The following is a 25,609-nucleotide window of genomic DNA, read 5'->3' on the forward strand; positions in this document are numbered from 1 at the left end:
AGAAGGTGAGGCGGTGAAGAGTGAACAGTGGGGAAAAGAAGTGGTTCTCATCTATGGAGTCCCCATGCTACCAACCAGGCCAGTGCTACAATTTTCTGTGTGGAGACTTCCCCTAAAAATAAAAAATCATTGTACATTGCATGATTTTCCTCACCTTCCCAAGGGTACAAGTGTAAGGGTGATAAGAAATCTCTTCATTTCTATTAGTGTAAGCCAGGGATAGATAGATGAAAGGAAAGCAGGATAGACTTCCTGAGAATCTATAATGTGCCTTATATTAAACGAGGCAACATTTAATCCTTAAAATACCTCTCAGTAGGTATTATTAGCTCTACCAACACATACAGAAAAAAACAGACTTAGAAGTTTAATTAACTTGTTTCAGCTAGTCTTCCAGCTAGTAAGAGGTAGACCTAGGATTCTACTCAGATCTCTTTGACTCTAAGACCACAACATTTCCTCTCTACCACAGTGCCCTTCAAAATAACTTCCCCCCAAAAGTCAAGAGGAATGAATTTAAAAAAGTGACAACAGACCAGTCAATTATCTAAGAGAACAAACTGTTTAAATCAATAAGCTAGATCATTTAACAACTTGTTTATACAACCACTAGTTCCTAAATACAGCAGGTCCTCGAATAATGTCATTTTGTTATAATGTAGATGGTATGCTCTAGAAACTTAACTCTTGTTTATATCAAGTAGCCTATGGTAAAATTCGTTTCAAAATCTATTGACAATGTTATGTGAAGACTTACTGTATGTGCTTTATGTTTCAGTATTGCTCACAGAAGTTTCTGATTTAGCTCCACCAAGATAGTAACATGATGATTCTTTTGGAACTGAAACAGACTTTTCCTGTAAAATTTTACCTACATAATAATCATGTTGATTAAAATAGTGGGGATAACTTTACCGTCCCTTTTAAAGTAAAAAATTTTTACTGAAGTACAACATGCAAATATAAAAGTGCACAAATCATAAATGAAACAGCTCAATAAATACTAAGTGAACACAAATGTAAACACCACTCAGGTCAGTAAAATATTACCAAAACCCCAAAAGTCTCTTTTACACCCCCCCCCCATAATCATTTATTTACTCTCCCCCTCTCTTGACTTCTCTTATCATGGACTAGTTTTGCTTGTTTTTGAGCTGTATGTAACATTTGTGTGTGTGTGTGCCTTCTTTAGTTCATTATTTTTGTGATAACCATGAGTAGCTAGTTCATTTTCATTGCTGTATAGTATTACAATGTGTAACTACATCAAAACTTATCCATTCTATAGCTAATGAATATCTAGATTGTTTCTTGTTTGGGGCTCTTAGGACTCCTACTCCTATGAACATTCTTAAACGTGCCTTTTCATGCAGTGCTATTTTTCCTTCATTTGAAAATTCTCCTTTTTAAAAAAGCTTTTACTTCAGAAAATAAACATAAATTTAAATTTCATTTTTAAAAATCTGCATTGCATTAAGTAAGTCAAGAAACATGTTCTAATTGCCAGTCTTTTCAGCCAAGGGCGGACCTAGACTCTGCAATATGTGCTTTAAACCTTGGTAAATGTGTTTTTTTCAATTCCAGGCTTACTTACTTAACTCACTAGTAAAAAGATGCATTACTGCAGAAGCAACAGGGGAAGGTGAGAGGAGAATGAGGGTGGTACACAGAAGCAGGCAGTTACTGAAAGTGCATGTGTGAGCATTCAAGTAAGAAACTTTTTTTTTTTGCATAGCTTCTATTAATACATGAACAATAAAGGTAAATAAGGTGGCTCCCAGTAAAACCATGAAGACTTCAAGTTTGAGCCAGCACTGCCAGCCTCTTATTTCTCCTCCTCACTCTTCAGTAGCATTCACCCAATTTTCCAGGCCTCAATTCCCTCTTTCATACCTCCCACTAATCCAAACAGGACAGAGTGATATCCTCTTTTACAACTGGAATGAAATTCCTCCCTATCAATATGTTAGCATTTCCAGGGCTTAGAATCTTTGGGGTTACTGTCAATAATGATTGAACAATGAGCTTCACCTCCTATTTAGGGACTTCAGGCCTCTTATTACAGTGGAAGAGGTAATTTTCATTGTCCCTAAAAAATCACACTTTCGCCCGGCCAGTGTGGCTGAGTGGTTGAGCATTGACCTTTGATCCAGGAGATAGTGGTTTGATTCGATTCCCAATCAGGGCACATGCCTGGGTGCTGGCTTGATCCCTAGTAGGGGGTGTGCAGGAAGAAGCCGATTAATGACTCTCTCATCACTGATGTTTCCCTCTCTCCCCCTCTCCCTTCCTCTCTGAAATCAATAGACATATTAAAAAAAAAAAAAAAAAAAAAATCACACTTTGTCCCTGAGGTTGGCTTTCATCATTATAGGCAACTTGGAGTCCAGGAGTAAATCTCAACAGTTGAGAGCCTGAGCTAGCCTATTTCTTTCTTATCCTAACAATTCACTTCCCATCCCTCTGCTCCAAGACTCCCAGATGCAAGGGGTATGAATCTGCTCCTACTCTCCCCATTAACAATGCCTGTGCCAATGTCCTGATCTGAACTTTCACCCTCTCTATCCACTACCCCTCATCATCATTGTGAGCTATGCTAGCTGAGTTGCAATTCCCACAGTCTTGACTTTTGGTACAGAGCGCTCCTGCTGCTTAAATCTCTCTAGCATTCAGGGTACCTGAACAGAGTGGGGAGTGGGTAGCAGAAATAGGTTACAAGGGATATGGGGAAGGCATGGCAGGATGGGAGGGAATTACAAAGAGAATCGCAGCCTCCAGTCATGTTAGGTTGAAAGCAAATGCAACTCCAACAAATAAGAGCTTATCTTTTACAACGTGTGACAGGAACATGAATGTGTCTATTAAGTTAATGATGATAATCATACATGAAGGAAAAGTCAATATTATTTAAGTTCCTCATAACCGGTAATGAAGTATAAAGAGCTAAACTAAACTCTTGCAGAGGAGTTTTGCATCAAATGTAAGGCTGGACTTGAACTCGAAGATGGATTCCTTCATAGATTCTTCCTATGTGGTACTGGTTAAGGGGAACTAGTATCTGCTATAGAAGGTGCCTTGGGACTAAAGGAGCATACGGTATACAGGTGAGAGAACTTAAAAATAAAACCCCCTCATGAGATCCCTCAATATGTGGAGACACTAAGGCAACTAGACACAAGTACAGCCAGTGGGTTTAGTGCCAAGGCTGAAGGGGTTCTGCTCCACACAAGCCCACCTGCCCTGTTCTCTATGTCATTTGGACAAGTGACCCCTATTCCTTGCCCCAATCTTAGTGTTGGCTCCCCCCTCCCATTTTAAAAGTGGGAAATGTATAAGCCTCAGAGAGGCTACCCACTCAAGGTTCCAGAGACAGACAATGAACTGTTACTTGACTCCTTGGAGACAAATGTTAAGACTTCCCAGAATTCCTCATGAAGTGAGGTTATTACACATATGGGTTGTTGTTGTTTTTTCTATAAAGGCATGTTATGTTCATGAAAACAAAATTTCAAGGTCATCTTAAATGCAACTGTTGAGAGCAATAAATAATTTAATGCTGTAAGACATTGATGTTTCTCTCTCCCTCTTTCTCCTTTCCACTCTCAATGGAAAAAATATCCTCAGGTGAGGATTTTAAATATATAGCTTTTTCATTAAACTGTCAGTTCTTTGGTTATTCTGAGTAATTAATTCAAGGAATCAAAACTGTTGAATAAACAAATGATATCCAAAAAATCCTATACAGCATAGAAGAAGAAAAAAATCCAAAACCAAAGAATTAAATAAAAGTGTGACTGTTAACTGGTTTTAAAATAACATTTTATTTTTAAAATCAGTATTATATGGCCCTGGTCAGTGTGGCTTAGTTGGTTGAGTGACACTGCATGCACTGAGAGGTCAGCAGTTTGATTCCCCATCAGGGCACATGGGGTTGCAGGCTCAATCCCCAGTAGGGGGTTCGCAGGAAGCAGCTGATGTTTCTCTCATCAATGTTTATCTCCCCACCCCCCCGCTCCCTTCCTCTCTCTCTAAAATCAATTTTAAAAACATTAAAAAAAAAGTATTATATAAAATAAATTAACAAAAACGTTCTATTTACCAGACTTTCCAGCAGAAGCTTGACATATACTTTGCAAAATCAGCTTTTAACCTTGGTAAAGCAATTAAAAAGTGATACTCAATAATTTTGTTACACGAATCAATTTATCTTTGGAAAGATAAATATTTAAAACTAATGGCTACATCAAAATTAAAAACTTCTGCACAGCAAAAGAAACCATCAACAGAATGAAAAGGCATCCCACTGTATGAGAGAACATATTTGCCAATGATACATCTGATAAGGGGTTAATTTCCAAAATATATAACAAACTCATATAACTTAACAAAAGGAAGACAAACAATCCAATTAAAAAATGGGCAAAGGACCTGAATAGACACTTCTTCAAAGAGGACATACAGATGGCCAAGAAACATAAGAAAAAATGCTCAAGGTCACTAATCAGAGAGATGCAAATCAAAACTGCAATAGGTATCACCTCACACCTGCCAGAATGGCCACCATCAACAAATCAACAAACTACAAGTGCTGGAGAGGATGTGGAGAAAGGGGAACCCTAGTACACTGCTGATAGGAACGCAGGCTGGGGCAGCCACTATGAAAAACAGTATGAATGTTCTTCAAAAAATTAAAAATGGAAGTGCCATTTGACCCAGTCATCCCACTTCTAGGAATATATCCTAAGAATCCTGAAACACTAATCAGAAAAAAATATATGCACCCTTATGTTCATATCAGAGCTACTTACAATAGCTAAGATCTAGAAACAGCCCAAGGGCCATCAGTAGATGAGTGGATAAAAAAGTTGTGGTACATTTACACTATGGAATACTACGCAGCTGTAAAAAAGAAAGGATCTCTTACCCTTTGAGGCAGCACGGAGGGACCTGGAGACTATTACACTAAATGAAATAAGCCAGTTAGAGAAAGACAAATACCACATGATCTCACTTATAGGCGGAATCTAATGAACAAAATAAACTAACAAAATAGATCCAGAAACATGTAAGCATGGAACAAACTGATGAATCTCAGAGGGAAGGGGGGGCAGAAGATTAACCTAAGACCTTATGCATAACCCATGGCCAGAGACAATGGTGTGGTGAAGGCAGGAGCGGGGGGAGGGGGTGAATGGGGGGAAAAGAGGGGGATATCTGTAATACTTTCAACAATAAAAACAAATTTTTAAAAATAATAAAAATAATGGCTACAAAGACTTTCAACTCTCAACTCCCTGCAAACCTACTTAAAGGGTTCTTCTCTGTTCTCTTATCCCTTGTGATAAAGACCAGCATTTTTAATTTCAAGAAAATCACACTGGTGCTTTGTTTCTTCAGTTAAAGTAAATGACACGATTATATTTGGGCTGTTTATTAATGAGCTCCATATGAACTCATTAACTTTCATGTAATTTACTTTGTAATGCAGCTCATTATTGAATTACCTATTTCTTGTTTTAAAAAACTAAACATATGCCCTGGCTCAGTGGTTAGAGTGTCAGCCTGTAGACTGAAGGGTCCCAGGTTTGATTCCGGCCAAGGGCACATACCTGGGTTGCAGGCTCCATCCCAGCCCTGGTCGGGGCATGTTTTGGAGGCAACCAATTGATGTTTCTCTCTCCCTCTTTCTCCTTTCCACTCTCAATGGAAAAAATATCCTCAGGTGAGGATTTAAAAAAAGAAAACAAACAAACAAAAATAACTAAACATAAAATCAACATATAAGTGGGTAAAGAGAGATTCATCTGCGTTATCCATATTCATGTCTGCTGTCAGTGCCATATGAGGGATCACTTCCTAAATTCATCTAAATACTGTAAGAGACATTTTATTGCTGGCAATGCTATCTGAATTGCCAAACAAGCCCCCACAAAAAGGTACCATTAATGAGCACAACTTAGGTATCAGTGATATCATAAATTATCAATTCATTCATTCATTCAACAAATAGTGCCAAGCACTGTGCTAAGTGCCAGAAGTATAATGATGAACAAAATAATTCCTGCTCTCATAAAGCTTACTGTATGGTAAGTGGAACAAATATCAAATCATCATATAATGGAGTATAATTACAAAGCGAGGCAAAGGTTATAATGGAAAAACCACAGTGTAGTCAAGTAAAAGAATCTGATCTAAACGGACACTGGCATGAGAGAGAGCTACTCTAAGGAAGTGATGCTTGAGCTGAGAGGGGTGTGTGTGTGTGTGTGTGCGTGCGTGTGTGTGTGTGTAGACATGTGAATCCTCAGGCTGAGGGAACAGCATGTGAAAGGGCTTGGGGTTAAGGTAAGCAGCAGTGTCAAGGAAGTTAGAGCACAGGGGATTAGGGGTACAGGGATAAGAAAATGATGGAACATCTTAGAAAGGTTTTAAAACAGGTAGTTGGAAAAGAGGCTCCACAATTACATCAGTCTTAGTGGGGCTTGAACAACGTAATGCTTGTAAGAGTTTTGTAAATTGTAAAGCACCCCATACTTTTTGTTAGTACTATTAGTTCCACTACTTTGTTTTCTAAATAAATTTTTTGTCTGGATGCCAATTAACAACCAAAAGCAGAAGAGCCCAAACTAGAACCCCAGTGTTCTAATCTAGTGTTTTAACCCTATACCACACTGACTAAAAATGTCACTATTTATATCCTTTAACTAGTCCAATATCTTTATCAGACAGCTAGTGCTTCATGACAATAATTATGAGTATTTACTATGTGCAAGGTGCTGTTGTTCTAAGCTCTTTATTTACATTAACTCATTTAACCCTCAATTCTAAAAGGAAGGTTCTATTATTGTCCAGATGAGGACACTAAGGCTCAAAAAAGTAACTTACCCAAAGTCACACAGCTAATAAATGTTGGCACTGTTAACCAACACACTAATTAGCTTTTGCTTTAGCTTTTGCTTAAAACATTTTGTATATGTATATATGCATATATGTATGCATATGTATGGGTGGTGAGAGGAAGAAAACAGAACTGCATAGAACCACAATCACATATACTTGAGGACATAGATCAGTATTTTAATCATCTCTGTATTCCCAGTCTAGCACCTAGTTCCTGGAGTATTCCTGGGGCTCAGCAAATACTTGATCAAGTGAAGATGAATATAAGGGGCTGACAAAGGATTTGCACCTGTGATTTTCTGAGGCTTTTCTCTCAAGTCATATACTCATCAGCAATTCATTTGATGGCTATATTTTCCTTGACTTTCTTTTTTATTGTTAAGTTGAAGATTTATTGTTACCTTTGTCATATTTCATAGACTTCAGCCTGGAAATAGAGTGGAATAATGGAAAGAACGAAGTAGTCCCAAACAATCTCCAGCCAACAACTGGTCTGTTCTCAATCACACCAAATGCTTTTCCTCCTGGGACTTTACACTTGTGGTTCTCATTTTCTATCCTCCTGCCTTCCTTCGGTTCCTCCGTTCAAACATAACTTCTTTACAGAGGCCTTCTCTGATCACCTAATCTAAATTCGTCTCCTCATGCCTTCTTTAATAATCCAGTTTCATTTCTTCTCTGGAATTTGCCATTGTCCGAAATCATCTAATTGTCTGTTCATCTCCATCCCCAATTCTAGGAAGGCAGAGGCCTTGTCTAGCTGGTTCTCTGGATGTATCCCCAGTGCCCCAACCTAAGCAAATAAGAATTTAGTCAACGAACGAGAAGAGAATTACCTGATTCACCTGTGTTCTCTCAAACCCTCAATATACTTAGGCTTTCCACTCCCGGTGCTTCTAAATCCAATTTTCAACAACAACACCATTTTTACATTACTTTGGGGTTCACAAAGTAGCCTGGACTCCATTTTCTGAGTAGCACTCAACGATCCTGAGAAGGAAGGTCGGGCCTAGCAAAGACGCCCATTCTCTCCATTTTACAATCTATGAAATTGAGCCGAAGAGAATTAGCCCGCGGCTGCGCCGGAAATACGGAAAGGGCCCTGAAAAATGTCCAGATCCCGAAGTCTTTCCCAGGAGTGAGCGACGTGGATTCAAGATGCTTAGCCACCTTTATTACTATTGTTCTCCATTACTCATCTTCGACGCGTTCCAGGCAGGGGGAAGCCGCCCGGCCCCTAGCAGGGTCCCGGTGCACCCCACACTCCAGCCCCGGCCGCGCCCCCCAAGACCCCAAAGCCCTTGAAGCCACGCCCGGCCTCTGCTCCCTCCCCAAAAGGACTCCCCGCGGGGACCGCCCTCTCCTGCCCGGGCCAATCAGCAGAACGTCGGAGGGCGGAGCAGCAGGTCCCGGCCCCCCCGTCTGGGCATCAATTGGTCGGCAAAGCCGTCGCTCACGAGGTCGCACTCCGTACACGCCTTCCACCCTCCCCTTCAAAAAAAACGGCGGTTGGGCAGCGGCGGCCGCCAACGGCACACGAGGAGCCGAGGGGCGAGGAGCCGGGGAGTGAGGGAAGGAGGGACTGCAGGGAGGAGGAGGAGGTTGACAAGGAGGAGGAGGGGAGCTCGGCCCAGCCAGAGCCATCTCCATCGAGCACAAAATGGCGGCGCTGGCGAAGGGCCAACTGTGAGGCGGGGCCGCGGCCATTCCCCCTCTATCCCCACCCTCGCGCCGGCCGGGCCGGCCAGGGGGGCCCGCTCGTTGCTCCCGGCGCGGGCGGGGAGGGGAAGGGAGCGGTCCGGCCCACTATGCAAAGCGTCCGGAGCCGCCGCTGCCGCCCCGTGGCAAAGGTAAAAGGGGTCGGGTTCAGCCGCCGCCACGGCGCCTCCATGTCCGCGCGCCAGGCCCGCCCCCTCCGCCGCCGGCCCGACCCCGCCCCAGCCCTTTTTCAATTTTACCTCAGGATTTGGCGCCAAAGCGACCTCGAAGCAGGTCCCGTGTCTGCGGCGGGCGGCCCCCGGCGCGGAGGGCAGGGCGCAGGGAGGCCGGGCTCCCGGCGTTGGCGGATGGCGGGAGCCCCGGGGCCGCAGGCTCGTGGGGCAGCGGGCGAGAGACGAGACGCCGAGGTGGAAGCAGGGGCGGGCCCGGGGGCGCCGCTGGGGTCGCGGGGAAGGGGGGGTTTGTTATTGTTTTTGTCAGTGAAAGGTCAGAGTTCGTGACCCCGGTGCCGCTGCCGCCGCCGCCCGCGCGCTGGTAGGAGGAGGGCGAATGTTCTTCTTCCTCTTCCCAGCGCCTGCCTCGCCGCGGCCGCGGGGGGCGGGCGAGCACGCGATTGGCTGAGCCACGCGAGCGCACCGGAACGCCGCGGCGGGCTCCGCTTCCTCCGGCCCCTCGCGGGCCGGGCGGCGGCAGCGGCAGGCCAGGTGCCTTGGTGTTCTCCGTCGGTCCCGAGGCCTCGAACCGGGACTCGACACTGCGGTCAGACGAAAATGGAATTTAAGTGGCGCAGCCGTCACAGTGCTCAGGTAAAGGGTGGTTGGTCATTTTAAAAACCTGGGAACGCGGGGCACCACTATTCTGGTGCAAGCCCGCCCCTCCCTTGGGAGCGCGAGCCTCCAGGCTAGGCGGGGACTGTCCTCGCTGTGACATCCTTCACCACGGCCTCCTGCCGAGCTGGAGACTGTGTTTGTTGATTGAAGATTTGGTGACGCTGCAGAGCGCCTGTAGGTGGGAAGGGGGTGGTTTATTGTGTAGGTTTCAACTGTTCGGGCCCTACTCCGTACAGATGGTTTTTTATTTAGGTTTTAAAGGTCCGAGGATGCGCCAGCTCTTGCTAGTTATCAGGTGAAGTGTTGAAATCCTTCCAAACCTATTATTTATGATCTCTTAGTGAACGGATGAACCAAATTTTGAGTCCGTGCTCTTACCCTCGCGATTTGGAACTAGTAGACAGTGATACAGGAGTATATTGGTTAGAGCGTCCTCCCGTGCATCTAAAAGGTTTCGGGTTCGATCCCCTGTCGGGGCGCGGGGCGGGAGGCAGTCAATCGATGTTTCCCTCTCCCTCTCTCTAAAATAAAATAGTAAAATCATTAAACATATCCTCGGGTGAGGATTAAGAAAAAAAAAGTATATAAAATAACTTTGCAAAATAGCTTAAATATACAAGGAAAATTGCTTCTCTTGATCCTATGAATCTTGAGTTGTAGGCTTAGATATTTCTCTTTTTAAGTTACAGTTTTGACTTGCTTTGGAGGGTGCAGACCACTTATTTATCCTAGATGCCCTGAAGTGTTTAGGATGGACTCTCCTTGATTGTCATTCTCTGTAGGCCTAAGATCCTCTGCTAATTGATTTCTTTCCTGCACTTTTCTTGTTCATTATGAATGAGTGCTGTCTCCAAGATAGATAGGTTAATCTTAAACAGCTATTTGGGCTTTTGTCAGGGTGACCCCAACTTTGAGTATTTTGTCCTTAATCTTTTAATATTTCCATTTGATAGGAGATGCTTTAAACACATCCATTTTCCTTTCTTCCTTGTTGTCACCCTGCAATGAAGTGGAGAAAACAGTTAAATTTTGTAATATCATGATGACATTCTTGAAGTTGGAAGGGGCCTCAAGAGATGATACGGTCAAATCCTCTTCTGGCAGGAAGATTTTACAGGAGAGATGGATAAGAACCGGAAAGTCAAGTGATGTGCCTAAGGTAACAGTATTTTAATGGGCCATCCTTGTAGACATGAACTGCTTTGCAATTGTGGATTCTTTCTCTTTCTTTTTTTAAATGTTTTTATTGATTTTGGAGAGAGGAAGAGAGAAGTATCAGTGGTGAGAGAGAGTCATTGATCGGCTGCCTCCTGCAATCCTCCTACCAGGGATCTAGTCTGAAACCTGGTCATGTGCCCTGACTGGGAATCGAACCTCCATCTCCTGGATCATAGATCAATGGTCAACCACTGAGTCACACCAGCTGGGCATGTGGATTGTTTTTCAAAAATTAAGTTTTTAATGTTAAATATCGTTTCTAGATCTAGTGTAAAAATTCACACATCAATGAATTTTGGGGTTTTTATTGCAAACACATTACAGTTGCAATAGATTTTGAAATGAGTACTAAACAATATGTCCAATGCTCAAAAGCTACCAGAGCAGTAAATGAAGTCAGGGCTCTGATGTAGTTTGACATTAAGGGTTATGCTATAAACTGTGCTGCATCTGTTTGCCCTATTTATAATAGTACTCGGTAAATTTTCAGTTAAAGGTTAGTTATTTAGTATTAAAAGTAGCAAGGGTTCATAATCTTGACCCACTTGAGCAGCTTTTCTTCCCCTGAAAACATGCACATGTAAACACAGATTGCAAATAACATTACTAGGTAATAAGCCTTTACAGCTGAGGTCAGCACTGGCATTGTGCTATATTTTGCTCCATTGTGTTTTTGCTAGAAATCTTTTTGGTAAGCACTCTTTAAGTGGCTTTGTAACACTTGATGGATTTTAAAATCACAAAATATATTCAAGTTGTATTTTACTAGCTATACTTTTTTTTTTTAACTGTCAATTATTAAGAAGTATCCATATTTGCATTAACAGTGCTTTTAACATTGTTCTGTCAACTTTTAAAATAAAGGCTTCTTGACTGGGGAACTGCTGGGCCCCTACGGGTTCTAAAGCAGTAAGCTTTGGGTGGGGCCTGGCATCAGCATTTCTACTGAGCCTGAATCACTAATCCAATTTCAAAAATATTAATTGACAAGAACCCCCAACAACAACAAACCCACAAAACTTTGCTTCACCTTTTTGAAATGCAGGTTAGGATAATTTTTCTTTTTTACTCTTTTACCATGCCTGAAGATTATTCATTCACAGGGACAGGGGACTCCACGGGAGTGTGACATATCTGCCCTTGTGTGTGTATATAGGTCGTTCTGGCACCTACCTGGACTGTGAGTTCTGTATCAAGATGTGCCTCGTCCTTTTCTGTCTTAGCCTTTAACACAGTACCTACTACAAAGTGGTATGACGTGGACATTATTGAAAGAATGCTTTTCCCAACAACAGTGTATGGCAAACAGTAATCATATTGTCCTGTCTGTTTTTGTTTGTATTTTTACAGATGAACTCGATGAAAACAAGGTTTGGTGACTTCCCTGAGCTGGGATGTGAGCCTGGGGGCTTCTGGCTCCTTGTACAGTGCTCTGTGGATGAGACCCAGGTGTTCTCTTTGATCATTTTTTTCCCCCCACATGCTTAACCAGTCTGTTTTGCAGTCAATCATTAATTGACTTGCCTTTGAGCTTTTAGAGAGCAGGAACTATTATATCATGAAGTTTCATTTTGTACCTAGCACAGAGTAAACTTTTTGCCATCTGAGGGTATTTTAAATTTGCATTTAAAAGATAAATGTTGAGTCAATGAACATCAAATTTTGATTAAATGATAGTTGCAGATGCTCTAAGTTACTATTATCAAGGGATAGGGGAGATTTATTTTACTTGTAAGAGTACTGCTTTTGTGATAGCATTAATAATGGTTTTCCTTTTTATTTTCATAGACTAGGAAGGCTTTAATTACCTTCATAAGTACTTAATGTACATCTTTGTATCAATTTTTCTGTAATAGCTTATGCTTTATTACTATATATAGTAATATTTTATGAAACTTATGTTTATATCATGTAATTGTGACATGTTTATAAAATAAACTTTTAAACCTATAATTGTCATTTGCCTTGTTTTTTAAGAATGTGGAATCTGAACAGATGTAATTGCAGAATACCAGATTGCATGTTCCTTACATTTACATATTATCCTGTCTAATCTTCACAGTAATTATATTACCTTGTTTTTACAGCTGAAGAGGCTGAGACATTAAATAGAGGAGAATGTCTTCTCCAAAGTTACATGGCTAGCAAGTGGTGGAACATTTATTAATAGTTATTTCTGCTTATTTTTTCTCTTCTGTTCTTGAGGACTCTGAGGAAGGAAACACTCTCTCCTACTCACCTCCATGATTGTCCAAGTCAAGCTTTGTTATAGTAGAAGGCTAATTGGAGAGGTCTTAACTTCTATAAAAATGGCCCTTGTTTTTCCTAGGAAGAGAAAAGAGAAAGACTGACCCTGTGGTGAACTGGTCCAGAAGGAGGTGGGACACAGGAACACCAGAAGAGTGAATACCAGAGCCTCATCCAGCAGGACTTTTACTGAGAGTCATGTCCCTTTAGTTTCTGACCTAGGGTTTCCTGGGCCTTGAAAAGGTGTTATTTCCAAGTTGTACTTGGCTCAAATATCTTGAAGCATGATGTAAAATTATCTTCTCAAAAAATGCACCTGCTCTCAGTCCCCTGGTTTAGGATACGGATTGCTCAGAAGGATGTTTTTATTTTTTTTACTATTTTTTAAAGAGCCACTTTATTTGACACAAAATGAAAGTGAGTCACTTGAGTTCTTGCTGTATAGGCCATCTTTTTAAAATGTTTCAAAATACTCACTTTGAACATGCTGCCAATCAAATGATCTACAGATGGCATTTACCCCTTTTTTGCTTCATAACAAAAGAGGATCTGCAATCATTTTTATGGAAGATTATGTGATGGTCAAAGGGAACAGCTCATCTGATGGGCAGGTCAGCAAAGGATGTTAAGGATTTCTTAATATGTTTTTACTGATTTCGGGGGGGGGGGGGCGGGGGAGAAACATCAATGATGAATCACCGGGGCATGTGCCCTGACCAGGAATTGAACCAGGACCTCCTGGATCATAGGTTGATGCTCAACCACTGAGCCACGCAGGCCAGGCAGGGTGTTTGGGGGGTTTTGTTTGTTTTTATTTTTCAAGTTACAAAAGTACATTTATTTTTTTATCCTCACCCGAGGATATTTTTTCTACTACTTTTTTGGAGAGAGAGAAAAAAACATTAATGTGAGAGAGACACATCAATTGGTTGCCTCCCACATACTTCCCAGCCAGGGCAGGGGATGAAAACTGCAACCAAATTACATAACATGCCCTTGACCTGAATTGAACCCAAGAACCTTCAGTCCGAGGTCTGAAGCTATATCCACCGAGCCAAACCAGCCAGGGCAAAAGTACACTTATTTTACATTTTATTTACAAGAGAATAGTATAACTAATAAGGAACAAAGGAAATGATAGGCATACATATTTACATAGCAAGAATAGGCAAAACTTACGAAGATTCTTTAAATACTGGCATTTGTCAAGTCAGTTTCTAAGAATGATTACCAGCAGGAAGAATTTTAGGAGGTTCAACCTATATGATTTAAGCTTTCGGGGGCAGAAATGTTGATCATACTCTGTTGACTGTGATTGTTAGCCTGTTGTCATGCTACTCTGTCAACACAGGACGCCCTTTCCTGTAAGACAGCATCAGATTCTCTGACAGTGTAGAGAACTTGTTCTGGGGAATCTTTCCCATGATCACCAGGAAGGACATCACGAGGGTGGCCACATAGTCATTAAGTTTCTCCAGAGAAGAGTTCCGTGGAAGGGGGTGTTTACTGGCTGGGCACCACCTTTGTGGTAGTCCTGTGTCTAGCTCAGTTAGCCTGGTTTTCCCCTCAAATATTCACTTCTTTGGCCATATATTTCTTACAATGTTCGGCATAATGTCAAATTCTAAGAGATGTCTTGCAATCTTGTCTGATGGTATCAGTGCCAGCTCTCATGCTTATATCATTTCAGACACTCTTGGGTCTTACTTTTCTTCAGTCAAGGATCTGAATATACACTGCAGATATACCCTGTAAACTGGCACTTCTACCACAGACTCGCAGTCTGGCAGCAAGCTGAGATCACTGCCCAGGACTAAGCTAAGTTTTTATTCTTATTCAAGGTGTAGCTGAGCTACCACCTCCTCTATGAAACCTTCCCAGACTCTCCCAACCCCAAATAACCAACCTGCCCATGCACAGTCTCCTGAGGCACTTGCAGACTCTATAGCTGCCTGGGTCCCACTCCAGACCTGCCAAAAGGGGAACCCCAGGAGAAAGATGTGGACCATGGGAGGAACTGACCTCGACTTAGGGGTGGCTAGCTCAGACCGTAGACAGGGTTCTGAACCTACACAGCAGTCCCCATGGGCCAGTGCTCCCTCTGGCTGCTCCTCTCCACTTGCCGCCATCAGTCTGGTAGAATGGCGCAGGTTCTGGTTGCAGCATGTTGCAAATTTGTGGTCTCACCCCAGACACACTGCTCTGGCTTCACATAGCTGACAGGCTCAGCATTGTGCACTGCTTGCATTAGCTGGATTTTATTTCTGAAAATAGCCCCCTTTCTTGGGGATGCAACCCCACCTCTCGGGGAGGGAGGGGGGCCTCAGAGGTGTTCTGTGAATACATGCTCTCTTCCTCTTGGACCTACTGTGTTCCAAGATGAGACTTCTTGTCAACTCTCATAGAACACATGTTAACCATAATCTTCGGGCTTCTCTTTTCACCATACAATGCAAATTCTTAAAGGGTTTGAGAATAGTAATTGATCAATATTTAGATTATTATTATTTATAAATCCATCTTAGAAATTCTGATCTGTTCCTTTATGTGAGAAAAATGTGCTGAATCCCTGAAGTCACTTACCTTAAAGGTCCTTCATATTTGAGTTTTCATTCTAACATCAATTATTAAATAACACTAGAAAGCAGTGTATATAAACAATTTTTTTAAAGCATGTGTATTTGGGTTTTAAATATTCAGTTTCCCATCTTCAGTTAAAGTAAATCTTGTGCATATAATTGCAAAAACATAGAACTGTATTCACTGTTACAATTAATATACTGAAATGTTGGATTATATGTATGGATTATATATATAATAACATTTAATGATTTTGCTTGGATACCAAAATGCAAAATATAGGCTGACTTAACATCATGTTTGTTATGACTTTGGAGAAAAGATTCCTACTGCTTGGTTCTCTGCAGTCAGAGATTTCTGTCAGTTATAGAAAAGAATTCGTATTGCAGGTGTCAGAAAATCACTCATAGTATCAGTTCACACACATTCAAGGCAAGCGCTATGATGAAGCAGTTACAAGTGTGGGCTTTGCCAGTTATGAGTGTGTGAAACTGGGTGACCTAATGTTTGTAACTTCCCGCCCTCCACACATACAGCAATTTCCTCATTTGCAAAATGGTAATACTAGAACTCACCTCAGCAAGACCTGGGAGAATTAAATGAAGTAACAGGGTTAAAGTGCTTAGAGCACTTCATGCAGAGATGCTTGCTGTTATTTCTTGCTAATAATTACATCCTGGTCTAGGAGCCCGTGAGAGGTCAGTGCTGTTTAGCTGCTGGTATAACACTTGTGTTTGATTAGGGGCTTAAAAGATCAATAACATCAAACCAGCCTCCCCAATACCACTTACAGTAATAGTAGTAGTTGCCCAGATAATTGCCCTGTAAGTTATTCTATCACTAGAATAATCTCCCAAATCCATGGCAAGGCACAGCCCTTTCACTACACTAATTCAAACCATAGACTTCTTTCCAGAAGATGTGGTCCAGAGGGTGGACACAATGGGTGAATCCCTAGCAGCCATCCCACCTCCACTGCCCAGCTGACTGGTCTGTGCCAGTCACGGTGGGCCCTTTCCTAGTGACTATCTCAGGAGAGGGCAGGCGTAAGTGTGATCCTGAAACAGTGCAGAGGTCCTGCTGGGTGCTTCTAGGAAAAAGCTAGCTACAGGAAGCTAAGCTCTCTCTCCGTGGTGGCTGGGAACAGACAAGCCTGTAATCCCAACCATCAGTGTCAGTCACCAATCAGCCTCTTGGTAACCAGCCCTGGAATCGAGCTGACAGTGGACAGGTCAGAGAAACCCAAGGAGCTTGGCTCTTGGGGATACTCTCTAAGCCTGAACCTGCCCTGCTTTTGCATCTCTTCTTGTTGAGCTAGTTTTGTAATTGTTTAAATCAGCATGAGGTTGGTTTTCCTTTACTTGCTCTTGAAAAGAGACAACTGACTATAAATACTTGGAAGCACAGAAGCTTACCTGATCGCAGAAGCTGCAAATCACAGGCCGAATCAATTCACAGAATATTCCAGCATGCTGTTACTTTGTCCTGTAGCAGAAAAGAACTCTGGCTCCTGCCTGTTCCTACCACTCCTAGCTGAGGTGGCCTCAGTCTCCATTTAAGGCTTCAGTGTTCAGTGATGACATTTATATTGTCAATCAAATGAAAGACTGAACTAAATGAAGAAAAGACTCTAATTATATTATCTTTCAGTGACTGTAGCAGGGCTGTCAGGGTTTTTGACACTGGCTTGCATGGTGCATGCCCAAAGGTCAACCTGAGCATCAGCCCCTCACTCCACACCTGCACACAGGACTAGGCTGCATCCAAGGGAGGATGAGTGGTCAGTCTGTCTGTCACTCAAAGTGTGTTTTTGATATGTAAAAGAATTATTATTAGGACCCAGGAACTCATCAATGTCCTTGGATACTACTGTGTTTCTAGTGTGCTTTGTGTTAGTAATAATGAACAGAATTCTTCCGACTTACTGAGACTAATTCAGGCTGGAAAGACACACTTTCAGCCTGCAGAGAAGGTGTGAAGCCACCATAATCTAAGTGCTGCCGGCTTCCAGTAAAACCTTGCATTTTATAAAATGTCACTGATTCTGACAAGCAAGCAGAGGCCGACCCTGCAGAGGTCTGTGTTTTCCTGATTTGCATGTGGAGAGCTCAGGGAGAGGTCACTGAAAGCAAATAGGGAAGAAAAGACCCGATGAAGAGAGAAGTTCACGCTACCCACGCCTGGCACTCTCCAGGCCTGGTTTCTCTTTCTTACCATTTTCTTTTTCTTTTTTAATCATCACCCAAGGATATGTTTTTATTGATTAAAAAAAATTTTTTTTTTTAGAGAGGGAAAGAGAAACTGATGTGAGAGAGATACATCGATTGGTTGCCTGCTGTATGCACCCCAACCGGGTATCAAACCTGAAACCTAGATATGTGCCCTGACTGGGAACCAAACCTGCAACCCTTTAGTGTATGGGACGATGCTCTAACCAACTGGGCCACCCGGCCAGGGCTCTTTCTTGCCATTTTCATGGAAAAGAAGGAAGGTATTTTTTGCATATTGTCTTCATTTTGTATTGTCACAGAGCAGGGCCCATACATTTTCACTTCGTATAACAATGCCATGCCACAGGTTTATGGTCTTCAGTCCACTTTCACAAAACGTTCATCTTGATCCCCTGAACTCTTTGGGAACCTGGACATCTGTCTCCATGTGAGAGATGAAGACACCAAAGTTGAGAGCTTCTGAAGTGAGTGACTTGCTCAGGGCCAGAATTCTAACTTCTGAGCCGTAGCTTGGCAGAATACTGCTTCCTCCCAAGAAACAGCCTTTGCTGGACGCACCCAGTAAAGGGGCTGCTCTGTGCCCAGAGAGCAGGGGGCAGAGCAGACACTGTGGGGGAGGAGAGAGGGGCACAGCATTACTTCCCGTGGCCATTTTTCCAGCCTCTGGGCCTAGTGGGAAGGAGTATCCCCAGGCCGGTTGGGTGGCTTCATCTGGGCAGGCCCCATGGGAAGCCTGGTGACACGGATATGTAAAATGGGCTGGAGGAAGAGCAGGGCAGGAAAGGAACAAAGAGTAAAGTTGGCCAGGAGAAAATGGCTGAACTGAGTATACAAAGAACCATATGAGAAGGACAGGTAAAGACAGGCTTGTCCTTGTCCAATCACACATGAACTGTGGAGGATCTTGGTGGCCCCTGCCACTTCTACAAAACCCATCGAGTGTATCTGATCTATCTCCCAGGTGTTTTTATTTGGGTAACTATTCACTGAGAAATAAAAGCCCTATTATTTCTGCTTTAGAGAGTATCAGAAATAGGATATTATATGGTAAAAGAGGCCTTCAAATGACTTCCAGACACATAATTCTACCTGGACCTCAGAAACTGACAATGGGTGGTGGCATACAGCAGGTTGGGGAAACTTCCACTGCCTGGTGCTGAAGTCCTGCTGTGCTTTTTAAAAACTCAGAGGGTCTAGAAGGCCCATTTGAATATGTCTGATGATGAAAATGATTCCATTGGGAGTAAGCCCTCAAAAATTAATTAAAAAGACCTGTCTGATCACTTAGAATCATTAAACATTTAATGCAAACATTTAAAAAGAACTGCCAACTAGAAAAAAAAAATCCCCTGAAAATATTTAATGTATATAACTCCTTGAGATGGTGCTTTTTACAAAAAGTTTGTCAGCAAATGCCTTTTTTAGGGGACGGGCAGTAGGAGGATGGGACAGGACATCAGAAAATGATATGATTTTTTATTTTAATGAGAATAACAAGGAATCCCACCCATTCCCCTATCCCCCCAATTTGCTTTATGTAAAAATACTTCCAGCATAATGAGCAGCACTCATTAGCAGGAGGAGAGTGAGCCCTAGGCACCTAGAGAGTATCTTCAAGTCACTACTTCTGTGTTCCCTCGCTGTGTCCAGAGCCATTGGCCAAGACCACGAATTCATCTGCTGATCGTATCTTATTTTCTCTCATTTCATCTCTCTCAAGGTTTTGGTAATACAGAAAGGATTACCATGTCGAAATGAACAGGTTTTCATAAACATAACGCTGTCAGCTTGTGTGGGGTAAAACTCAAGAAGGCACACAATAAATTAAAGCAGACCCTGTCTCTTTGGAGGGTTTGCAGTGACCTCCGGGGCAAGGGCCGAATCTGCCAGCAGCTGAGCTTCCAGCACTGGTGTAGTGATGAGGACACTGTGGAAAGGAGGGAGTCCCTCCTATAGTAAGTCATTGTGTCAGTATACAGGTCACAGGACCAAATGGAGGAGGAAATCCTCGTCTTCCTATCCACTGCCATGCACCATCCACGGTAAGGAGGACCCTTCCCTCCGAGTGTCGCCACAGCCAGGTTTGCACAAGTCAATTTTCCGTACATCCGTGTTTCGTACTGGTGGCAAGTTAGTCCACAGGACTCCATCTGCTATTTACTTAAATCCCTTGGAAACATAAAATTGGAGGTTGTAGCTCAGTAAAACAATAAAGTGCTTTCAATGAGAGTAGCTGTTATTTACTGGTTATTTCTTGTTTCACCTGAGGCACTGAAATCAACAATATGAAAAGTGACAATGTTTACCAGGAATAAAAATAGAAAAAGCTTGTTTCTACTAAAAAGTCTGCATTTCTAAAATGTACTTTTCTGTTGGATTCCATGTCTTCATGTTACTGAATTTTAACTCACTGCTGGATAAGGAAATAGTTTATGCTGGGGTGGGGTGGGGTGGCAAACACGAAGGCAGAAAAGGAACTGTCCATAAATATCCCTTAAGGGCTCCACTTGTGAAGGTGTGAGAGAGGGGGTTCCGGCATAAAAGGTCAGGCCTCCGTGCTGAATCCAATGAGTGTACAGATGAGTAGAGACACAGACTGGCTTCTGGAAGGATCCACACATCAGCCTAAGAGTTTATTCTGAGTCCACATGCTTGATAACTGCTATAACACACTTGCATCTTCCATGGCCTTGACCCACCTGTAAAACAAAAGAGAGGAGACTGTGCTGTGGTCACAGAACCTGTAAGTGACCAGACTAGATTACTATTAGCCTAAGGTCAGGGACCACACCATATTCATATTTATTTGTTTCCCCAGCTTGAGCAAAGGGCCTGGAACACAGAACAAAGGTTTGCTGAATCAATGCATGCCTGTATGAATAAATCATAATAATCTTTAAAAACTGCACAACTAAGAATAGGCAGTTCAGCTGTTCTGCTGTGGCCCAAAGGGACTTGATGGGACAGGGTGGCTGGAGGACAACAGAAAACCAAAGCCCCAGGTAACAACTAGTTTCCTTCTGAGAGAGAGGAAAGGAAATACAGGACTAGTTATTTTGGTACCTCTGAGCTGAATTGGTATCTTCTGCTTTGAAGCTATAAAACAGGGTTTTCTTGTGGTAAAGGTGAAAAACAGGTCCTACTTCGCTGCTGCCCTCCTCCTTTTCTGGGGCAATGGTGAACCCTAGCAGGGGCATACTCTCCATGGCCGCTGTGTCCTGCAGAGGACAGAAGGAAAAACTGACATTAAACACAGAACGATACACAGGCAACAGCTTGGCATTCACTGACACCTCCAATTTGAGGTGCATGATGAGTCCTTCTGTTGGGACATGCCTTGGACACGGTGAAATAACCACACACATACTCTTCATCCCCACTTCTTTCCAGGACCAAGCATAAGGAGGAAAAGAAACTTATCATTTTGTGACAGCCTATTAAGGTTCAGGCATTTTCACCTCCACCTTATCTTGTTTAATCTTCACAGCAATCATTAAAAATGTCACCCCATTCGAATAAGAAATTGAGGCTCAGAGTGAGTAAATAACTTCCAATTATCACACAGCAAGTAAGGGGCAGAGCCAAAATCTGGACTCACGATGACCTTCTAACCCCACATTCTTTCCACTGATTCAATCAGTCAGTGACTCAGCTAGTTTTCTAGAGTTACTTCTGATAACATATTCTATACTCATCGCCCCATGCCCTCATTCACAGGGCTTTAGGAATGGAGCACTTGGGGTATCTATGCTATAAAGGTGCTAACAATGCAATGAGATGTACCCAGAGAACATAGATGGACCTTAAAATCACAGTGCTTGATAGAAAAAGATTTAAAATATAAAGATATTTTTATATACACACATATTTATGCAAAAATACATGTTCATAAACAATACAGTTTTATAAAACCACATATAAACAAAGAGATATAATTAGTTAAGCCCATCAGAATGGTTGTGGGAGAAAAAGGAAGAGAAGACTTTGTGCATAAAAGGGAATCAATTTTCAAAGACTGCTAAATCAGAAAAATAATTTCACAAAATTCAGCATCTATTCATGATAAAAACTTGCAGCAAACTAGCAATAGAAGGGATCTTCCTTAAGCTGATAAAACACATCTATAAAATACCTATAGCTAACATCATATTTAATAGTGACATGCTGAATGTTTTTCCCCTAAGACTGGGAACAAGGCAAGAGGGAGTTCACTTTATCAATGAAATTCAACACTGTTCTGGAGGTCCTAGCCATTGCATTAAGGCAAGAAAAATAAATAAAAGACAAAGATCAGAAAGGAAGAAGTAAAACTATCTGTGCTTACAAAAACATGATTGATTACAAAACAACTACTAAAACTAATAATGAATTTAGTAAGGTCACAGAATAATTTAAAAAATATTTCTATACAACTAGAAAATAAAATAAATTCTATTCAAAATTGCATCCAAAAAATAAAATACTTAGGCATAAAGTTAACAGAAATGCAAGAACACAAGTCTAAGGCCTCTATACTAAAAACTGCAAAACATTAAAAGAGAAATTAAAGAGCTAAATAAATATAGATTAATACCATGTTCATGAATTGAAAGATTCAATATTGTTAAGATGCTAATTCTCCCCAAATTGATCTATAGATTTACCAAACCCTGCCATAATCTCAGCGGGCTTTTGTAGAAATTGATAAATTTATATGGAAACACAAAAGACCTAGAACACCCAAAACAATCTTTAAAAAGAACAAAGTTGGAGGACTGACACAACCTGACTTCAAGTTATAGTATGGTACTGTCATAAGAATTGATAAATAAGACACTATGGTACTGACATAAAGATTAGTAAATATTATCAGTGAAACAAAATAGAGACCCCAGAAGTAGACCCACACTTATTCAGTTATTTAATATGTAACAAACTGGTATATTCACAAAATGAAAGACTACTCAGCCATAAAAAGGAATGACCTATTGCTATATGCAACATGACTCAATCTCAAAAACATCACACTGAGTGGAAGAAGTCACATGTGATTCCATTTATATGAAGATCTAAAAGAGGCAAAACTAATTTATGGTGGAAAAAAATCAGAACAGTGTGTCGCCTTTGGGACAGGGATGAGGTGGGGATTTATAGGTGTACCCATGATTAAAACCCATCAAACAGTACCCTATTTGGGCACCTCATTGTATGTAAATTGTACCTCAAAAGAAAAAAAATACACAAATATTGAACCCTTAGGGGGAAGTACACTTTGAAAAGCATCAAAAAGATGGGAGAGGGATTAATAAACAGATACTTGATCAAGGAAGCATAGTAAAGTGTTAATTGCATAATCTAGTTCATGGGTATATGACAGGTCACTGAAAATTCTTTCAACATTTATGTTTGAAATGTTTTATAATAATAAATATAATAACTAAATAATAAAATTTTAGAGAAAAGAAAAGGTTCCTGACAGTCACTTTCTCCCAGGACTGTCACTGAATAACAAGTTCCATTAACTTTGGTCAGCTCAGGGTACATGATGTGTTCACAGTACTGTACACAGTGACCACTGGCTATCCACATTATCAACCCTTTTTCTTTGATGGAATTTAAAGCTGGTCCTATCACTAGAATATGCTTATTGAGAAATTATACAAGTTTCTCTCTCTGGAAGATACTATTTTGGAAGCATACTTATTAAATTCATCTTTTAAAATCAACTTATGCTGTCTCTTCCATGACAACTGTTGCTTAGAACCTAGGGACTGTGGGTTTTCCTTTCTCAGAGAGGACTCACCTTCTCTTTGGTGGTTATTTAATTATCACTAGCCTTTGTTCATCTAAGCCAGCATTTCTTCCCAACATGTGTCCTGTGCAACAACAGTTCTGTGATGCTCCATGAGGAATGGCCTATGGTCAGGCCAGCTTGGGAAATCTCCACATCTTAGAGATCCACAACATGGCCTCGTTTATGAGAGATTCTGAGAAGTACGACTGTGAGGAAGTCCTACTCATTGCCTACCTAGGATTCTCTCAGAACCCCATTTCTAGAGAAGAAAACCCCTGCAGTGTCCTATGGAATGCCTGCTCAGGAAGATGCTGCCCTGGGCTGCAGAAGGGATTGTACATCACATTTCAGTTTGTCCTGAAAAGACCAAAATTCTCCCTAGCATAAAAAGCCCCATCTGTGGATATGTGAATGAAGGACTCCCTCAGGAAGGGTTCAACTCAAACAGCACCCGAGCAACTCAGCCCCACTGTAAGTCCCCTCTGTATGTCTGTGTTCCTGCTGGCTTCTGGAACCCTTGAGGACAGGGCCGACTCCAGCCGTCACAGCTGTGGGTCCTTTGTGAGAGAAGTTTTATGTCCTGAAGAAGGAAGTTGCTTTGTCACTCGCCAGCATCTGCAGTCAGGGGAAAGGGACCAGCCCTGTGCTCTGTGCACATCCTCATGGGGTGAAGCACACACTCTCTGTAGCTGGGTAGAATGCACTTAGGTCCCATTTTCAAAACAGATTTGTTTAGCTTTGGAAGCCACCAGATGGTGAGGCCTGGACAAGGAAATCTTTCACATTATCCTACAGGTTCAGCCTAGGTCAGGACTAGACAGCCCCCAGCCGTAGAAACACAGCCCACACCTGTCTACTCTGGAAGGAGGCTTGATTTCCAAGGCACTCTCTCCAATATTTTAGAAGATGTAAATGTAAAATGTCCTATAAAAATATGAACAAGTTTTACTTAATAGAAGAGTTGCTATGAGGCAATGTAGTTCCCTGATTTTAAAAAAACAGACAAAAAGTGTGGTAGTTTCCTTCAACCTGTTGAATTTTGTCCCAAACAACCGAAGTGGGAGCAGAAAGCAGCTTTCTCTTACAGAGTGCTGGGCTTATGACATCCAAATATTTTGGTGCACAGGTCCGCACGCTGTACTGCCTTATCTCCACACAGAAATGGCAGTTTCCTTAGATATGGGATGGACATGCAGTTAGTTGTGTGTCCACAGCAACACTCAGCACATGGCATTTCTCAATAAAGACTTGACATGGGAATTGGAACCAGCATCCAGGCCTTACACTGCCCTGAGGTGACAGTGTGCACACCCCACATGGACATTCTGAGGCTCAAGCTTAACCTTCAAGCCTTCACGAGAGGGGAGAGGGGAGAGGGGAGAGGGGAGAGGGGAGAGAGGAGGGGGGAGAGAGGAGAGGGGAGGGGGGAGAGGGGAGAGGTGAGAGGAGAAAGGGGAGAGGGGAGAGGGAAGAGGGGAGAAAGCATGAACCACCATTACCTCACTGGCCATGTAGGTGTAGAGCACTTTGCCTTTGATGACAAACCAGAGCTTCTTCCAGTGCTTCTTGCCTTTCTTACACCGGCTGAGATAGCCACTGATGGCGGAGCCCTCTCCGGAGGCAGCCACCTGGCAGACGGGAAGCAGAGTGGTCAGGGCACCAGGTGGTGGTGGGCACAGTTTAGACAGAGCCAAAATGACACACAAAATAGTTGGCTGAGTGTTTATACTGCTTTGAAATCTGAGACTTGGATGAGGTCTCAGGATCCATCCAGCAAAGTCAGCAAAACAATCCCTTGGTTTGAGACATAGGATTTACTGACAAGACCCAAGAGTCAAAAACTGCCTCCAGGAGTGCTGCCCTGTAGAGGTGCTTCAGATTCCTGGTCATTTTCCCCAAGCCCCAAACCCCCGAATTATGAAACTGATACCTGGGGGAAAGGTTCTTTCTTCCTTCTAAAATTGGTTCTTACACTTTCAGCTTATTGACTTACTGCATTTAAGGAGGGATCCTCTTTGTACTGTTTACGTAAAGGTTTTCTCATCTCCTGCCTAATGGGATGTGTTAACTTCTCCCCTTCTTATTAGTAGTCATCTGTCACACAGGCTTTA

The 25,609-nt window shown here is 42.2% G+C and overlaps 2 protein-coding genes and 1 long non-coding RNA gene across 7 annotated transcripts in view; 1 reads left to right on the forward strand and 2 right to left on the reverse strand.

The window, feature by feature from the left end:
• NR2C2 (nuclear receptor subfamily 2 group C member 2) overlaps window positions 1–9,205 on the reverse strand; it is a 75,467-nt gene extending 66,262 nt beyond the window's left edge. For 2 of the 3 annotated variants that reach the window (XR_014000396.1, XM_081160052.1), the window contains exon 1: window positions 8,859–9,205. The gene's annotated coding sequence lies outside the window, so the exon portion shown is untranslated. The remainder of the gene's footprint in view (window positions 1–8,858) is intronic. The other variant, XM_081160051.1, reaches the window with a different exon arrangement.
• LOC308567925 lies at window positions 8,358–12,617 on the forward strand. 2 transcript variants are annotated; one of them, XR_014000401.1, is made up of 3 exons: window positions 8,358–8,750; window positions 10,403–10,608; window positions 12,018–12,617. It is a non-coding gene; the product is annotated as an uncharacterized lncRNA (long non-coding RNA). The 2 variants fall into 2 exon arrangements; XR_014000402.1 differs by lacking the exon at window positions 8,358–8,750 and adding an exon at window positions 9,239–9,425.
• A 6,387-nt stretch (window positions 12,618–19,004) lies between these two features.
• The window catches only part of FGD5 (FYVE, RhoGEF and PH domain containing 5), a 109,081-nt gene continuing 102,476 nt past the window's right edge, over window positions 19,005–25,609 (reverse strand). For both annotated transcript variants that reach the window (XM_081160537.1, XM_081160538.1), the window contains exons 19-21: window positions 24,998–25,126; window positions 20,789–20,943; window positions 19,005–20,424 (exon numbers count right to left, since the gene is read on the reverse strand). In XM_081160537.1, the coding sequence (XP_081016663.1) occupies window positions 20,388–20,424; window positions 20,789–20,943; window positions 24,998–25,126 (321 nt within the window). In that variant the 3' untranslated portion in view covers window positions 19,005–20,387. The remainder of the gene's footprint in view (window positions 20,425–20,788; window positions 20,944–24,997; window positions 25,127–25,609) is intronic.

Source organism: Miniopterus schreibersii, assembly GCF_964146895.1.
Source record: "Miniopterus schreibersii genome assembly, chromosome: 15".
Classification (NCBI taxonomy): domain Eukaryota; kingdom Metazoa; phylum Chordata; class Mammalia; order Chiroptera; family Miniopteridae; genus Miniopterus; species Miniopterus schreibersii.